The sequence below is a fragment of the Molossus molossus genome, unplaced genomic scaffold (assembly GCF_014108415.1).
Source record: "Molossus molossus isolate mMolMol1 unplaced genomic scaffold, mMolMol1.p scaffold_m16_p_15, whole genome shotgun sequence".
In the NCBI taxonomy this organism is placed as follows: domain Eukaryota; kingdom Metazoa; phylum Chordata; class Mammalia; order Chiroptera; family Molossidae; genus Molossus; species Molossus molossus.
Genome location: NW_023425350.1, coordinates 68,766,314 through 68,784,046, shown reverse-complemented (window position 1 = coordinate 68,784,046; position 17,733 = coordinate 68,766,314). Strand labels below are relative to the sequence as shown.

The following is a 17,733-nucleotide window of genomic DNA, read 5'->3' as shown; positions in this document are numbered from 1 at the left end:
GCTATGTTTTGAGAGTTCTTGGCCAAATCAAGCTGTAACTGTGCAAAGTAAAATTCCTTGCGAGGGCCTGTGCATGGCCACAGCCTTCCGGGAGTGACTGCTTTTCTCGCCATCTTTCCCTCTCACACTTTGCTCAGCCCGAGGCAGCCCAGAGACGGGCGAAGGGCGAGGGTGGGGCTGATCTGTGGCCTAGCCCCCTCCCCTGCCCGGGCAGATTTCTTTCTCTCTGTGCCGGGGTGACTGGAGTACTGGCGTGGTGTGTGTGACATCATCACAGAATACAGAGCGGCTTTAATGTTCCTTTATTTCAGACCCCGATTCGATGAGTCTGGGGTAGAGCCTGGGGCTCTGCATTTCTGACGCCAGCGCTGCTGGTCCCTGCGCCACACTTTAGATGCCAAGGGTGTTCGAGCAAGGACGGTTCCGGCTAACAATCTGCCGCGGTGTGAACACTAGCCCACCTGCGTGGTGGGAATTGTGCCGCAGGAGTGGGAAGGATCCGGAGGGCCGAGGTGACTGCGTGAGACCTGGACCTGAGTGGCGAAGAACAGATGTGCGTGGACAAAGGTAGCGATTTTCAAATCTTCCATCTCGTGGCACACATAAACTGATTACTAAAATTGTGCGGCACACCAAAAAATATATATATTTTGCTGATCTGACAAAGAAAAGAGGGATGATTTTGATTCGTTCACACCAGGGCTATTGCTGTGTTGGCTGTTGTTATTTTTTATTTGACAATTGAAACGAAAAGAGGCCAGTGCCCCCGACTAAACAGTCAGGAATTGCATGCTTTAAAAATTCTTATGGCACGCCGGTTGAAAACCACTGGACTAAGGAATAAAATCTCAAGGCAGATGTAGTTTTGACTACCTTCAGAAAGAGGGGAGACTTGACCTATAGACTTTATCCTTATGGAGTTCTTTTCTGGCAGAGAGAGGTTTTCTTCATCATATTTGACACATGTCCCTTCATAGGAGACTCTATCCCTCGACTATAAAAGATACCACCTCGCCCTGGCCGGTTTGGCTCAGCGGTAGAGCATTGGCCTGTGGACCAATGAGTCCTGGGTTCGATTCCAGCCAAGGGCACGTACCTAGGTTGCAGTTCATCCCCAGCCCCGGTCAGGGTCGTGAGGGAGGCAACCAGTCGATGTGTCCCTCTCACCTCCATGTTTCTCTCTCTCTCCCTCTCTCTCTAACTGAAGATAAGTAGAAAAATATCCTCGGGTGAGGATAAAAAAATAAATAAATAAAAGATGTCACCTGCATACTAGGAAGAGGTAAGTGTAGGCCTTGGGCTAATCGGTATCACCCTTATCACCTCCTTCCTACCGATCACTCTGGAGGGAGTGCTCTGGCCACACAGAGCTCCGTGTATTTTCAGGACGAAGTGAGGAATCCGCGAGGACCCACGCGCGGCTGTGAGTGGGTTTGCACTAACACCGGTGTGTCCGGACGCTTGCTTCTTTGTGCCCTATGGCAGAACACTGACCCCCTCCCCTCAAGATACCCACGTGTCCTGTAGAGGAAGCACAACGGTGACGCCGTGGGCTCTGGACTTGCTCCTCAGAGCACGGAAGTCAGCTCCACGAGGGCCACCCGGGGCGGCTCCTCCTCACAGCCTCAGCTGGACTCTGACACCTGTTCCGCATTTACTCGTGGTGCTTTATGATTTTACACTCCCGAGGAGGTGGCTCCGGGGCCACCCGGGGCAAGAGTGTAATGGCCATTTATGTCCCAGCATGCGGCAAGATTCCTGGGGAGATTGCAGGCTGTGAAGGCGAGGCTGTCTTTATGTGGCCAGTAGGCTGATGGAGTACACCAAGGTGAAGACGGGGTGATCTGTGGGTGGTCAGAGCAAGAAGGCCGGTAGGGGCACTAGGGGGTTGGTGACGTCGCAGGGGCCTCCCTGGGCCAGCTGCTCCAGGAAAGCCATCGTGGACGGGGCTCTGCACAGTCTCCTTCAACCTGCACAGTCCAGCAAGGCACAGGGCTGTCACAGAAGTCACCTGGGGGTCAGAGATGTGAAATAGCTTTGCCAAGCACACACGTCTGAGAGCTGCAAAGCCTAATTCTGAACACATATCATTTGAGTACCAGTTTCTTGCTTTTGACACTAAACTGCTATCTAGGTTCTCCCCACGATAGATCTGGGGAGCTCGTTTAGAGAGAACCCCAAGAAAGCCAGTAAAGGGAATTTGAGTGAGCTGGTCAGGGCTGTGGGCACCTGGGGCTGGGGACCCTCTGAGAAACCCTAGCATGGTCCCACCTGAGGAGGGAGGCTGAGACACTGAGCCACCAGCCCTTTCTCCCTTTGGTTTAGCAGAGCCCCGAGGTGTGAGGCTGCCAGGTGCTGGGCACTGCCACAGGGCAGTGAGCTCAGGCGGGCTCGGGGTGGGCAGAGCACTGACAGCGTTGCCTGCTTCTTGCTGGGAAGACCCAGGCGCACCTGCCAGCTCAGGGCGCCGGAGCATGTGCAGGCCGGGCTCCCTCCACTGCTGATCCAGAGTAGTGATCGAGGGTCCCCGCGGGGCAGGTGCCAGGAGCTGGCCTTGCCCAGGTGAGGCCCGTGAGTGGAGAAGCAGCTGCACACTGCCTCTGACACCAGAGGACTGCACCCTGGGGTGTCTTTCCTGGGGTGAGGTTGGCAGAGAGCATGCTGACTCTGGCAGAAGCCACACAGGTCTCGAGAGGCCCATCCCTTCCTCGTCTACCTGCATCGACTGAGAGCTTCCACCTTAGGGATAACACTGTCGTGTGTCGTTTTGCAGCATCAGCACCCAGTCACCAGCCCCGGGACAGTCCCGGAACACTTCTTTCCTCAAACTCAATGCTAATGACTAACTTCCTGGTTTTGCTCTTAAAGGCTGGGCAGCCCTCCTTGCTCACACTGCACAGACAAGTCCCAGAGGTGCTGCAGGTGACATTCTTCACATGGTCTCACTGAAGCCTCTGGCAGCAGGAACCAGTGAATACCAGCACACCGAGCAGCCCCCCCTCCACACGGGGCAGGACTCCTCCTTCCTTCCCCACGGGGGTCAACATAATCCTTCGTAACAAACATTTTAATAATTGCTAGTCTCCACTATAAAAGTGATAGGAGAATCACAAACCAGGCCTCTGCGTGTTAAAGGACATCTCTTGACCTTAGCAAGCATAGCTAGACACTCAATTGGATGACAAGATATGACACAGTGGTTTTCAACCAGGGGTGATTCTGCCCCTGGGCATTGGTCAGTGTCTGGAAATACACACACACACACACACACACACACACACACACACATTTTTATCTTCACCTGAGGACATTTTTGCATTTATCTTCAGATAGAGTGGGAGGGAGAGAGGGAAAAAGAGAGAGAACATTGATGTGAGAGAGACATATTGAGTGGTTGCCACCCACACGACCCCAACCGGGACTGGGGACAAACTGCAACCGAGGTACGTGTCCTTAGTGGGAACTGAACCCGGGACTCTCTGGTCCGTGGGCCGACGCTCTAACCACTGAGCAAACTGGCATGTGTCTAGAGATATTTTTGCTGGTCATAACCAGGGGCCAAGGCTGTGCCACTGGCATCTAGTGGGTAGAGGCCAGGGACACAACTATATGTCCTACCACACAGAGGACAGCTCCTGGTGACAAGGGGTTATGGTGCCCAGAGTGTCAGTGGTGCTGAGACCAGTGTGATTTTACATAAAACAACTGTGATTTAGTTAAAAATGTGTGACAACTGTTGTGTAAGTATTCTGTGGGTTTCTCCATTTCTAGGCAGCCAGTCATAACTAAACCAGTGCTTGGTATTTTAAAACACTTTCATATCAACAATGTTTTCTTTCAAAACCTCACATTAAGAAACATTGAAATTTGTGGCCTAAGGTTTCGGCCCTAATCATAACATATAAAGTATGTGGGGCCTGCAATTTCCAGCAGTGGAGGGCTGCTTCCGGGCATGGGGACAGGAGCTACCAGTGTGTAAAGAACATGGAATCGGCCGGTTTGGCTCAGTGGTTAGAGCGTCAGCCCGCAGACCAAGGAGTCTCGGGTTCGACTCAGGTAAAGGGCATGTACCTCGGTGGCGGTTCGTCCCCGGCCCTGGTTGAGTTGTGTGGGAGGTGACCAGTTGATGTGTGTATCTCTCCCTCCCTCCCACTCTATCTGAAGATAAATGGAAAAAATATCCTTGGGTGAGGATTGAAACAAAGAGAGAGAATGTGGAATCATTCAGGCAGCCATGCTTCTCCTTGTCCTTCAGGACAGAACACATGGATCGGTACCACCAAACCCAGCCCGTGCATCCCTTTCTCTTGACCCCTGGCTGGTTGATCTGCCATCTGCTCCTAAGGAGACTGGCCCTTCATTATTACCCAAGAACCGAGGAGAGCCTACAGCACCAATTTTGGGTTTACTCTACCGTCTGCCCTCTGTATCCACGGGTTTCATTTTTTGCAAATCCAATCAACTGCAGATCGAGAACATTTTTTTTTAATCCCAGAAATTTCCAAAAAGCAAAGCGTGAATTTGCCGCAAGCCAAGCGCCGCGCTGAACCCACGAGGAAGCGGTGATGCGCAGGCGCACCCCGCGGCGGCCTCTGCAATGCACCTGCGGTTTCACATTGACTCCGCGTCGTATCAGGGCCTCGAGCACCTGTGGATTTTGACATCTGCGGGGGCGGGGCGTCTTAAAACAAGGCCCCTGGGCTACGGGGCAGGACTGCACGGCTTCAGGCCAGAGAGGGCTGGAGGTTGTGTTCCAGGCAGGCTCCTGCCTTGGTTTCCTCCATGCTAGCGCTCAGTGATTCTGCGATGAATCTTGTATCGACCCATTCCGCAGGGAGGCAGAGCTGCCACAGTGAGGTCCGATCTCGGGGCGTAGAAACCACGTTGAATGGGAGTGAGCAGTCAAACCGCAGCCTGGCACGGGAGGCGGACTCGGTGGCTGGGCTCTCCATCCAAGGGCGTCTTTCCGCCCCCAGCGTATTCTTGCAGTGACCTCGGTGTCGGGCCACATGCTAACATATGGCAGCTTTACAAGAATAATGAAAATACTACTTCACATGCTTGCTAAAAATGCCTCAAATAAGAAGGGAGGGTGGTGAGTCTTGCCTTTGACATCCAGGTCGCTGGATTTTCAGATATGGTGCTCTGCGGGGTATCAAGGCCCCGGGAGGGGTCTCAGGATTACGTTGCAGTGAAGTTATAGATTCCACTGGTTTGGACGAGGAACTAGAGTTTTGTTTTCTTGTTTTTATCCTCATCTGAGGACATTTTTTCCATTTTTTGTTCAGATAGAGTGGGGGAGAGAGAGAGGAAGGAAGGGGGAAGAGAGAGAGAGAGAGAGAGACATGAAAGGGACACATGGAGTGGCTGCCTCCCTCATGGCCCTGACCCAGCCAGGGCTGGGGATAAACCGCAACCGAGGTACATGCCCTTAGCGGGAACCGAACCTGGGTCTCTCTGGACCACAGGCTGATGCTCCAACCGCTGAGCCAAACTGGCCAGGGCAGGAACTAGTGTTGTTTATGAAATTTCCACCTAAAGCATTCTTGCTGGATCTCAAGACATGTTACATTTGTGAAATGGACATTCTGTCATCTCAGTGGCTCTATAATGAATGGAATGACTTGAATGGAATATCAGGTCCATAAGATCGATTCTTTGCCTTTAAAAGGAGTTTCATAGTTTGTAAAGCAGGTTCTAATAAAGCCTCTTATTTCTAGGAAGAACCCAGTAGGATTGCTGGGAAGGTATCTCTCTGAACTCAGGTTTCTGCAGGCCTCTCCTGGGAAGGGTGCTACAAATAGGGCCTCGGGACTGGGAGGCACACGCCACACTTTGGTGCATGATGCTGGTACACTGCTCACCACCGAGCTGCCGCACCGCCTGCTGAGGGTCTCTGACACCTCCCATCGCTTTTCCATGAATTCACAAACCATAACAGGACATGCCTCCCAGCCATTGAGAGCATCCTCATTTTGAAGACTCATCTCTTCTACCTTTTAATGAAACATGGTTTCTTCCCATGTATCAGTGAACTTGGTTCTCTGCAATGTGGTTCCTCAGTCATTCAACCCATGTAGTCTTTCCGTCACGTTTTTACTTGTCCCCAAGATGTGAAGAAAGATGTTGGGGTACTATTGTTCTAAACACAGTGATGACTCCCAGGGCCCCACAACCTCTTGCTCTCCTGCTAAGATCTGCCTTCAGCATCGGAGTGACCATGTTGATGCCAGAGATGATATTTCTTCCTGACGACAGCACAGCACCCCCTGAGCTTTTCATTTCTCATGGTTCCGACAGAAAAGTAGAGCTGCGTCTCGTCTGCCTTTCCACTGTTGGTCATTTCCCTAGAGTGGTGGACGCACAGGAGAGTGGAAGGGGCTCTATAAACAAGTATATCGGAGTGATAGGCACAGACTTGGGTGCCCTTGGGCCAACCAGGGTATATGGCCTCCTGTGTACAAGGCTAGAATTCATGTCATAACTCCTTCCCCCCACGGCCTTGGCTGGGGAGCCAAGGTGAGCCCAGGGGTCTCTCCGGTTGAAAGCTCCTAGTCTCTCTCACTTGTTTGAGAGGTTCTCTTGGGACGCTTCAGCTCTGATATGGGCTGGGAGAGCATCCCCTGGCCCCTAAGCACAACCGATGCCTTTCGTACAGACAGCCCACTCCCTTTTCCTCCTCCCAGTCTTCCTCTTCATTCACCCTTTGTGTGTTCGACAAATATGAATGAATTCCAGTGATGGACCAGACACCGTTCCTGACACTAAGGACGTAACTAACAAGACAGACAAGAGCCCTGGCCCAGTGGAGTTGGAATGTAGGTGATAAGATCATATATGCATCTTAATTTGCATCTCTGTGATGATTAGTGATATTGAGCATCTTTTCATATGTCTATTGGCCATCTGAATGTCCTCTTGGAGAAGTGTCTATTCAGATCCTTTGCCTGTTTTTTATTTTATTTTTTAAAATATGTTTTTATTGATTTTAGAGATAGAGGAAAGGGGGGGAGAGAGAGAGAGAGAGAGAGAGAGAGAGAGAGAAAGAGAAACATCGATTGGCTGCCTCATGCATGCCCCCTACTGGGGATCGAGCCCACAACCTGGGCATGTGTCCTGACCAGGAATTGAACTGGTGACCTCTTGGTGCCTGGGACAATACCCAACCAACTGAGCCACTTCGGCCACGGCCTTTGCCCATTTTTTAATTGGGTTGTTTTTCTTCTTGGTGTTGAGTTGATGAGTTATTTATATATTTTGCAAATTAAATCCTTATCAGATGCATCATTGGCGAATATGTTCTCCCATATAGTGGGGTCACTTTTCATATTGTTGATGGTTTCTTTTGCAGTGCAGAAGCTTATATTGTCTCATGCCTGTCGAAACGGCTATGATCAATAAATAAAAAACCAGCAAGTGCTGACAAGAGTGTGGAGAAAAGGGGACTCTAGTACACTGCTGGCGAGAATGCAGACTGGTGCAGCCACTACAGAAAACAGTAGGGAGTTTCTTCAAAAAATTTAAAGTGGGCCTTGGCCAGTGTGGCTCAGTTGGTTGGGAATGTTTTCCCACACACCAAAACGTGGCCACATGTGGCACATTCAATTCCTGGTCAGGGCACATACCCAAGTTGTGGGTTCGATCCCTGGTTGGGCATGTGCAGGAGGCAACTGATCTCCCTCCCCCCCTGCCCCTCTCCCTCTCTGTAAAAATCAATTAAAATAAAATAAAAAATTAAAAATGGAACTACCTTTTGACCCTGTGATCCCACTTCTGGGAATATATCCAAAGAAACCCAAAAACACTAATTCGAAAGAATGTGTGCACCCCTATATTCATAGCAGCACTATTTACAATAGTCAACATCTGGAAACAGCCCAAGTGTCCATCAGTAGATGAGTGGATAAAAAAGCTGTGGTACATATACACTATTTGGCTGTAAAAAAAAAAAAAAGAAAATCTTACCTTTTTTCAACAGCATAGATGGACCTGGAGATTATTATGCTAAGTGAAATAAGCTATTCAGAGGAAGATAAGTACCATATGGTCTCACTTATATGTGAAATCTAATCAACAAAATAATATAGCAGACAAAATAGAAACAGAAGCATAGATACATAGGACACACTGACAGCTGTCAGAGGGAGGGGATTGGGGGGTTGGGTGAAAAAAGGTAAAGGGATTAAGCAAAATGTATATATGACACATAGACACCGGACAACAGTGTGGGGAGAGCCAGAGGGAGAGGGCTGGGAGGTGGAGGTGGAAGTGGGCAAAGGGGGCATGCGTGGGGACAGAGAGAGGTGTGGCTTCGGGTGGCGAGCGCACGGTGCAATGTGCAGATGATGTTTTATTGAGTTGTATACCCTTGACACCTGTATGGTTTCATTAACCAGTATCACCCCAATAAATTCAATAGAAAAGAGATTAATTGCCAAAAAAAAAAAAAGATCATATGTGCCTACATACATACGTGTCCAGTGTCTTGGAGACATACATTTTGTGAAGAAAATAATAGAGAATTAGGGATTAGAACATGAGTGAGGGGTCTTACAGAGAGGATGGTGAGGGGAGACCTCACGTAGAGGGTGGTCTTTCGCAAAGCATGGGTGTGAACAGAACCCCGTGATGGGCTGGGGAAGCCCTGCCCGGCATAGACACAGGGCAGGCGCTGAGGGGCCGAGCTCTCTGGGTGACTCAGCAGGACCCCGTGCAGCTACAGCAGGGGAGTCAAAGGGGCAGGGACAGTGTGTGGGCTCCTGTGGGCCGTGGTCAGAGCTTCGGTTGTAGTTCTGGGTGTGATGAAGCCACTGAAGGTTCTGACGGGGGAGTGATATGACCACACTATGCCTTGGACCCTGCTCATGGCCGGGGGACATTTCACTCTGGTGGGTGGGGCGGGGGGATCAGAGGCGGGGTGACCAGTTAGTACTCTGGTGGATTTCAGAGAACAGAACCGAAGCCAGTGGCTGTGAGTTTACGTGGAGGCACATTTTGGCATAGACTGGGTAGGGCTTTTTAACATTGAGGGCTGGGTTTCCAGGGTAATGATTTCCTTCCATGACATCGCTGAGGCCGAGGCTGATCCCCAGTTCAGAGCTGGGAGGTACAGGCTTCTGAGGTCCCTCCGACGCATGAGTCTCCTCTGCTGGACACAGCACAGGTGTCCGTGCGCAGCATGGGACACAGGCCTCAGCTGCTGGAGCACCACGCGGCGTAAGAACAGGCATATCTGGCTTCTGACTTGGCTGTGTGATTTGGGGACAAGTTTTGTCATCTCTCAGGGCCTCTGTTTTTTGTTTTGTTTTATTTTTCATCCTCAGCTGAGGACATTTTTTTGCACTTATCTTCAGATAGAGCCAGAGGGAGAGAAGGAGGAAGAGAGAGCGAGAAACACTGAAGTGAGAGAGACACATCGAGTGGCTGCCCCCCCCCCACGATCCAACCAGGGCCGGGGACGAACTGCAACCGAGGTACGTGCCCTTAGCGGGAACCGAACCCGGGACTCTCCGGTCTGCGGGTTGACACTCTAACCGCTGAGCCAAACCGGCCAGGGCAGGGCCTCTGTTTTTATGTGTTAAGAAATAAAAATCACTGGCTCCTAAGGGGTGTTGTGAGGATGAAAAGATTAATCAGATACCTCTCTTACAAGTTCGTCAGACACAGACTCGGTATTGGTTATGTAAAGCTCCTGCAAGGGGTGGTGAACTGTGAATGAGGTGAGGCTGATGAATGAAGAATCATGAATTAGGAGTCACACCTCTGTCCCCAAGTCTGTCCTGGGGGAATTTTTCCTCGGTAACAAGCATCCAGCCTCATCTGTATTTCTTCACGGTGGTTTCCTGGCATTTGACCTGCGTGGGTTTCTCCAGGACCCCAGAACGGCCACACCTGTGTTGCCTCCCAGTCACCCATGGACACCTCACGGGACCTCTGTGCCAGACCAGCTTTCTTGACGAAACGGGCACACCCAGAACCAGGAAGTTACCTCCTCCCTTGCTCATTAAAAGGCCTGGGAGCCCTGGGCAGCTTTGTAGCGCTCCTGCATGGTGGCCGAGCCTAAGGTTGGCCCAGGGACGAGAGCATCTCTTTGAACAAAGGTAACTTCTGCTGCTCAGCCATGTGACAGGCGGCCCCTTCCTCTGCTCTGTCTAGCCTCAAGGAGCCTCTGGGGCTGAGGGGTCTGGAGTCCAAGGCGCAGAGAAGTTGGGGCTACTTCCACGAGTACAGAGGTCACGGTAGCATCAGGCACTGGGGGGTCCTGAGGCAGGAAGGGTAGTGAACAGCGGATTCTCCCTGTGCGGAGCCTGTGGTCTTCTTGGGAACTGTCCTGGTGCCCGAACCAGAAGCCCAGAGCCAGGTGTCCTCTGACAGTCAAAACACCTAATGGAGCCGGTGGGTGTCCTTAGAGATGCCTATTTGGATGGGGACAGGGAGAAGACGGGAGTCAGAGAGGCAGGCTTGCTGCCAATTATTAAGGATGGTCACGCTTCAGTTCAGGAACACTAGTGGCTTATCAGCTGTGGGAGGCTAAGCAGAGAACACACTCTCTCCCGTCCTGCCTGTAGACCCGGAAACTCACCTAGAAGGCGCTGGGGTGCTCTGGAATCTCCTAGCTATCCCAGGCGTAACGGGCTCAGAGCACCCCAACGCCATCGCACGCTAGAGAGCCAGGACCATCCAGTCGCGACAGAGCCGGAGGCTGGCCCTTGGGGGGGCTGGCCTTGGAGTGTGCTCTCCCCACCCCTCATCTCAAATGTGCAGCTGGGACAGGAGCTCAGGGCAGATTCCTCCAAATAATTTTTATGCGAATTTCTGGGGTGGGGGGGGGAGAGCAACAAATAACATGTTTTTCTTCCCTCTTCCCTGCACAAGACCAGCTGTTGACAACCTCTTCGCCAGCACCTGAGCTACATGGTCCTCTTAACAGAAAGCCCTGAAGCTGACATGTCCACCATATGTAAGTGGCAGATTACAAGCCAGCTTGGAAGTCTCCATCGGGCCTCAGCAAGGACAATAGGGCACAGGGGCCCCTTTCATCTGCTCAGCTACAGAAGTATTTGCTAAAAGACAGATCAGGAAACCGGCACTTGAAAATCTCAGAGCATTTAGTTCTTGTCATTTTTTTCAATCTTCACCGGAGGACATTTTTTTTTTTTTTTTTGGCATTTATCTTCAGATAGAGTGGGAGGGAGAGAGGTGGGAAGAGAGAGAGAAACACATCAAGTGGTTGCCACCCACACGACCCCAACTGGGGCCAGGGACAAACTGCAACCGAGGTACGTGCCCTTAGCAGGAACCGAACCTGGGTCTCTCTGGTCCGCGGGCCGACGTGCTCACCGCTGAGCCAAACCGGCCAGGGCTTAGTTCTTGTCTTACAATGTGTGTTTAGAATTGTTTATTTTGAGAAAGAGGGCAAAGAAACAAACAACATCCTGATGACCAAGTAAATACTTTTTGTTGTTTTTTTAGTAGCATAGACTGTCAATCAGAAAAGGGGAGGTCTCCATTACCCCTTGAAAATCTCTGAGGACCATGAGGGTATGAAGAGTCTTTCAGAAGCTCTGATCCACAAATCAGCCCCTGCCTGGGTTCCCCTCCCTCCTTACAGCCGCTCTTTCTCAGAACAGTCAGCCTACCCTAGGATTTGCTTAATTCTGCAACTTTCCATTTACTGTTTTCAGACCACAGTTGACTGTGGGTAACTGAAGTCTCGGGAGGAGCGACGGTGGATAAGGGGAGGGCCACTGTGTTACAGGATGCAGCCAAAGTCCTGAGGTTTATGGCAACCTCGCGTGTGTTTTGTGCTCTTTTCTGTCATGTAGCTGCGCAAGAATCTCCAGGACTCCACAGTGTTCGTGATTCTCTGCAGATGGTGTGGGTCCTGAAGGGAAAGTCTTTAATCGCGGTTCCTTCTAGCAGCAATGTCAAACCTGGTGAGTGACCATCAACGCCACTGCTGCCTCTTAAAGGGACACCAGCTCCACCGGGGATGGGGCTGAGCTTGGAGGAGCCTGGCCATGGCCTCTCCTGGTTCTGGGCACCAGCTCAGTGTCTGTAGGAAGGGCCCAAAGGCAGCCCTGTAGCTAGAAACAAGGTGTGAGGGAGGGCAGTTCTCCTTACCCAAAGGAAAGGTCTTCGGTCAAACGGGGTTGTCCATTCACCCAGCAGCTGAGCTTCTTCTTGGGGGCTTCTTTCCTTTAAATCTCATCCATTGCTACTCATGTCCTCAGATTGAACTCCTTCACCCTCCATCGCCAAACCTGCACCCTTTTCTAACTTGGTGTCCTCTCTCCTAGTAACAGGAGAGTATTTCTTCTTCCTATCAAAAGTCATCCATTTCATGGCAATGATGCCTCAGTAAAGCTGGGGCAAAGTCAGTCCAACCTGGCTTTTTCCCATTCCCTAAGATTCCGTGTTTGGTCCCATCTGTCCGTGCACATCCCACCTTTGTCTGTCTCTTGGGTCCTTTCTGTCACAGGCAAACAGGCTCTGACATAGTATTTCCAAGCTTAATACTAAAGAGCTCCTGTACACCATGTACCAACCACTGCCGGATTCCACGGAAGACTCGACCACACAGCCTGTCTCTGTTTCACGTCCTGCTTGAGCCTACATCAAACGCTTGACTTCTAACCTGGTCTTGGACCCCTCGCCTTGAAGCTCCTCTCTCCGAGGTCGCCCAGTGCACTTCTCTGTGCTCACATCTGGTGCTTCAGCCACAGTCAGCAGAACGGAGAACTCCTTCCTTGAACACTCCATCTTCTCTTTCTGTAAGAACACCCTCTTATGGTTCCCTGGCTCCTCCTCTACATCCTCCCTTCCGACTCCACTTCCTCTGTCAAATCTCCCCATGCCGGGACGCTCAGAGCTCAGCAGGCAAGCACTCCATGACCCCTGGAGGGCGGATACATCGCCTCTCGCACTCTGGCATGTACGTGTCCAGCCCGGACGAACATTGCACCCACGTCCCGTCAATGTCCTCTCAGATGCCTCTAGCTTCATCGATCGCAGGTGCAACTGTGGCTCTGGCTTCTCAGAACAGCTGACAAACTCACTCTCCCCATCTCCATTAGCCGCACTACCGTGACCCTGTTTGCTCGCGCCAGAAAGGCAGGAGAACCCTTGATCCCTCCTTTTCTTCAGTCTCTGTCCAATCCATCAGCAAAGACTGATGAATCTGTGTGCACAGCAGGCCTGATTTCTAAGGTGATTATCGTCTCTCACCTGGACCACAGCCACACTTCCTCACTGCCTCCCTCCGGTCACGTGTGCAGCCTCCCGTCCATCCTGCATGAAGCATCACAGTGACCTTCTTACCGTGTTCTTTGGAGGACACCCTTCCCATGTGTTGTGATTTGGGGGAGGGAGGCGGGGGGTAGGTAGGAGGTGGGGAGAGCTCAGGCTCACCTGTCTTCTTTGAAGCCTTGACCGTAACCAGTTCTTTTCCACCTGTGGCTTTGACCACCCTTTTCCTATAACCCTCTCCCTCTCAACCCCTACCATTCTATCTCCACTCCCCCATTTACCAGCTTCCTCTTAGCCTTAAGGTCCTGGGTTGACTTCCCCTTTGCAGGAGGGGTCTTTATTGATTTTTCTGTCTCAATTTGGTTTCTCTTACCATCCCAGGCTTTGGTCACTAACCCAAAGCAGGTATTGCAATTTATTGTGGTTCTGGCCATCTCTCTGCTTACATCTTTTCATCTCATTTTCCACGGGGGCAAAGCCTGCCTTGTCCTGAGTGGGCATTCCAGAAAGTGTTGAGTGGGTGAACCCCCTGTGCCCCACCCCCACCCAGAAGGAGCGAGTCCTCTGCTTGGACTCCCGGGCTCAATTAGCTAGGAATTAAAATCAGCCGATAGTGAACCCATGTGACTGGAACTTACATAAGATAAAGTTTATTTCTTAAAAAAATTTTTAATTTTGACAAGAGATGCATAGCTCAGAAAGTCCCAGTGATTTTATGAGGTTTACAGTGAAACCCTCTGTGTCCTGCCCAACCCCAGAGGCACCACTATCAGTTATTGAATCTCTCCTTTGGTAGTTTCCTCAATTACTTTATTTTTTTGATCTCTATTGTTGAGAGGATTACAGATGTTCCCCCTTCTCCCCAATGACTTCTCCCCACTCCCACCCGCCTCCTGCCTTCCCCACACTGTTGTCTGTGTCCGTTGATTGTGCATATAAGTTCTTTGGTCTATCTCTTCCCAACCCCCTGCCCCCGTTCCCTCTGAGGTTTGTCAGTCTGTTCTGTACTTCCTTGTCGTTGGATCTCTGTTGATCGTCAGCTTATTTTATTCATGATCTCCCATAAGTAAGTGGGATCATGTGGTGCTTGTCTTTCTCTGACTGGTTTATGTCGCTCAGCATCATGCTCTCCAGGTCCCTCCATGTCCTTCCCAAGAGTAAGAGGCCTTTCTTTCTTACAGCAGTGGTGAGCCCTTATCAACCTCAAGGCCACCTCCATCCTCACCTCAGTGTAGGAAGACATGGGGTACAATGGAGCTCCTCCCCGAGTCAGCTCCCCTTAGAGAACACTCTTGGAAATCTCACACAACACTTCTGCTTTTAGCTCAGGGGCTGCAACGTAAGCGTACGGTCAAAGTGAGCGGCAAGTGTGGCGGGAAATCTTGTTTTGATTTGGGGGCAGCTGGGTCTGATAGTAAGGAAGGAAAAAGAGAATGAAACCCACGAGGCTGATGGAGGAGCCTTCTGGGCGGACCTGGCTGGTCAGCAGCCCTGGCGGGAGGAGTGGCCAAGGGTTAGGCAGGACCAGCCCTTCCGCTGCCTGGAGCCTGACACCAGTTTCCGTTCCCCTGTTCCCAGTCACTATTTGCTCAGCACCATGCACAGACGCAAAGTACCACAGTGACGAAAAAGGCAATCTGATCTACCTGGGAATCAAGGACGTAGATCTCTGTCTGTTCTGTGCAAAAATTGACGGCCAGCCTACTTTGCAGCTGGAGGTGAGTGGTTGTGAAGCTAATGAGAGAAGTACTGTGAGACGAACCTTGTCTTTCGTTTTAATATGTTACTGACTAAAAATAACATTTTTCCAAATCAAAACACGCTACCTCTGGAATGGATGTAACACTTTAATGCCTGAGCATCCTCTGAACGCAAGCGAGGATCCCACGAGGATGTCTCAGGATGGCCAGGACTGGTGGCTTCTCCATTCACCACCTTTTTTAACCGCCTCCCAGAAATCCTGAGACTTTGGGGCGCTCCCCTGTAAGCAAAGGCCGCCGCACACACAGGAGAACAGGGAGATGGTTAGTCTGGATTCTGTGGATCTCCTGTGTGCGGTCCTGCACTGAAGGCAGCGTCTGTGGTCACGGAGCTCGTCCTGCTCTGATGGACGCTGCAAAGTACAAACCCCCTGCGGACCGGGAATCTCGCGAGACCGGCCTGAGCCTGCAGAGGGGTGCAAGGCAGGAACACCTAGGAGAAATGAGCCCCACTCTGTTCTCGGGGTGGATGGTGTTGTCCCGTAGAATCAGAATCACCTGCTATTGTGGGATCCCGGGGGAGCCAAGCTGTTGGAACCCGGGTGCCTGTTCTGACCCCTGGCCCCTTCCTCTTGCCGGAGTGTCCCTCCGGTGGGGAAGCAGTCCCTCCCGAGGCTGAGTTAGTCTAGCTCCCTCCCCCCTGGCCCTCTCTAACAGGCTCTTTCCCGCCCAGGAGAAGCAGATAATGGCCCTGTACAAGGAGAAGAATGCGCAGGAGCCCTTTCTCTTCCTGCGCAGCCTAGAGGGCTCCACCTCCAGCTTCCAGTCCTTCGCCTACCCCGGCTGGTTCATAGCCACTTCCTCCGAGGTGGGACAGCCCGTCACCCTCACCCAGGAGAGGGGCACCACCTTTAACACCAACTTCTATTTCACTCCTGAGGAGTAAATCCCGCCCAGGCTGTGCGTGGCTGATTCCGGGCCAGAGGATCTAGCAGTCGGAGAACTTTCTAGGTCACCGTCAAAGGCGCTGATGCCCACTGAGAGCCCACCTCGGGCTCAGCACCCGTGTCCCCCACTGGAGCGGCCTCCCAGTGGGACCTGACAGCCACGTTTTCTTCTTCCCTGATCTGGTCCCACCACCTGCGTAGCTGCCACGTCCGGTGAAGGCAACATCCCCAGTGCTCCTCGCACACCCACAACCCTCTCCGGTTCCTCCTGCCAACCCCTGGCCTAGAGATGTGAATTCCAAACATTTTTGTTCATATCACCCTTTCAATAAAAAATGCTATTTATTAATTGTATGCATGTTCATTATGCAGATTGTAATATGTACCCCCAAAGATAAATCTAAAGGATAAGGTAAATGCGAAGTAATAATTTGACATGTCGATAATCATGATGAATTCTTAATATCATTAGTTAATCATTTGACACAGACTAGACTTTGGTTATGATGAATTGTTTAACAATATGAATGCAAATCAATCCATGTTTCAAAGAATCACATCAGTGTGAATTATTTTCAGGCAACTTTTTGAAACTCATTGCATTGTCCTTGGTTTTACTTTTTAAAGTGGCTGGAAGTAGAAGGGCCAGCTATGAGATTTTCTTGTTATTATTCATATTTTTTGAAATTTTAGTAGAACCTTCAATCGATGGTTTCTTTCTTTTTTATCCTCACCTGAGGATATTTTTCCATCTATCTTCAGATAGAATGGGAGGGAGAGAGAAAGAGAGGAACATCGACATGAGAGAGACACATCGATTGGTTGCCTCCTGCACGACCCCTGACCAGGACCAGGGACTGAACAGCAACCAATGTATATGCTCTTGGCTGGAATCAAACCTGCGACTCTGGCCCGTGGGCCGACGCTCTAAGCGCTGAGCCGAACAGGCCAGGGCCCAACACTTTCTTTATTGGGATGCATTTAAGCCCGTTGTCCATTTTGTGAGGGTTACTTCCATTGAAGCCTGTAACAAAATCTACAAATTCACTTGACCTAGGAGACGCCGGACATGAACATGGGCATGGAGGCCTCCACCCTCAGGGGGCCTTGCCCTTCTTTGCATGTGATAATTGGGATAATCAAGTTTGGCAATGGGTACCCATTGCTAACTGAGTTCAAATTTCTCAGCCAGGCATAATCTGTCCCAAGACCTATCCTTCTGGTATTACCCCCTGTTGCTTCACTGCCCGTGATTGTTTGGGGTAACCCTTGAACCTCAGCTTACGCCCTGTTAGCCTGCTTTTCCTGTCATTGCTGTGCTTTGAGAAGTAACCCGACAGCATGTCGCCTCTGCTGCGCCAACCGTCTCTCTCCCTGTTCTGGGGTGGCTGGGACACCCGGGGAAGGACACTGCAAGGACATGCTTGGCGCATGTGCAAACTTGGAAGTAAGAGAGAGCTGCTCCAGAGGAAGCCTTCACCAAGGGGGATGGGGTGGTGGGGAAACGCTACCTCTTGATCACTGGGGTGGACAATTCTGAGATGCATTCTACCTCAGTCCTCAGAGAGTCCCAGCAGGACGGAGTCATGGTTGCCCATGGCAGTGCTGAGCTCAAGAGCACATCCTTGCGTTGGCTTCCCTCACTCTCCGCTTCAACCTGCCCAGCGCCCACTCCTGTTCCCTGGGGTCACTGCTCACCATCCTGCATGCAAGCCCTTGTCTCAGGCTCTGCTTTCTGGCATAAACCGAGGCTGAGACAGATTCCATCCAAGTGAGCTGCTTTTCTCTATTAGCTACTCCCAGCACATTGGCTTTCTTCCCTCCACACCTCCTCTCGT

At 51.2% G+C, this 17,733-nt stretch overlaps 1 protein-coding gene across 1 annotated transcript; it reads left to right on the top strand.

The window, feature by feature from the left end:
- The first annotated feature begins 10,046 nt into the window (after positions 1 to 10,046).
- Positions 10,047 to 16,037, top strand: LOC118631045 (interleukin-36 beta-like). Its single transcript, XM_036263374.1, has 5 exons — positions 10,047 to 10,100; positions 10,876 to 10,960; positions 11,826 to 11,936; positions 14,827 to 14,966; positions 15,682 to 16,037. Exons 2-5 carry the CDS (start codon positions 10,915 to 10,917, stop codon positions 15,892 to 15,894), a joined length of 510 nt encoding a protein of 169 aa, XP_036119267.1. The 5' UTR covers positions 10,047 to 10,100; positions 10,876 to 10,914; the 3' UTR covers positions 15,895 to 16,037.
- Positions 16,038 to 17,733: the final 1,696 nt, after the last annotated feature.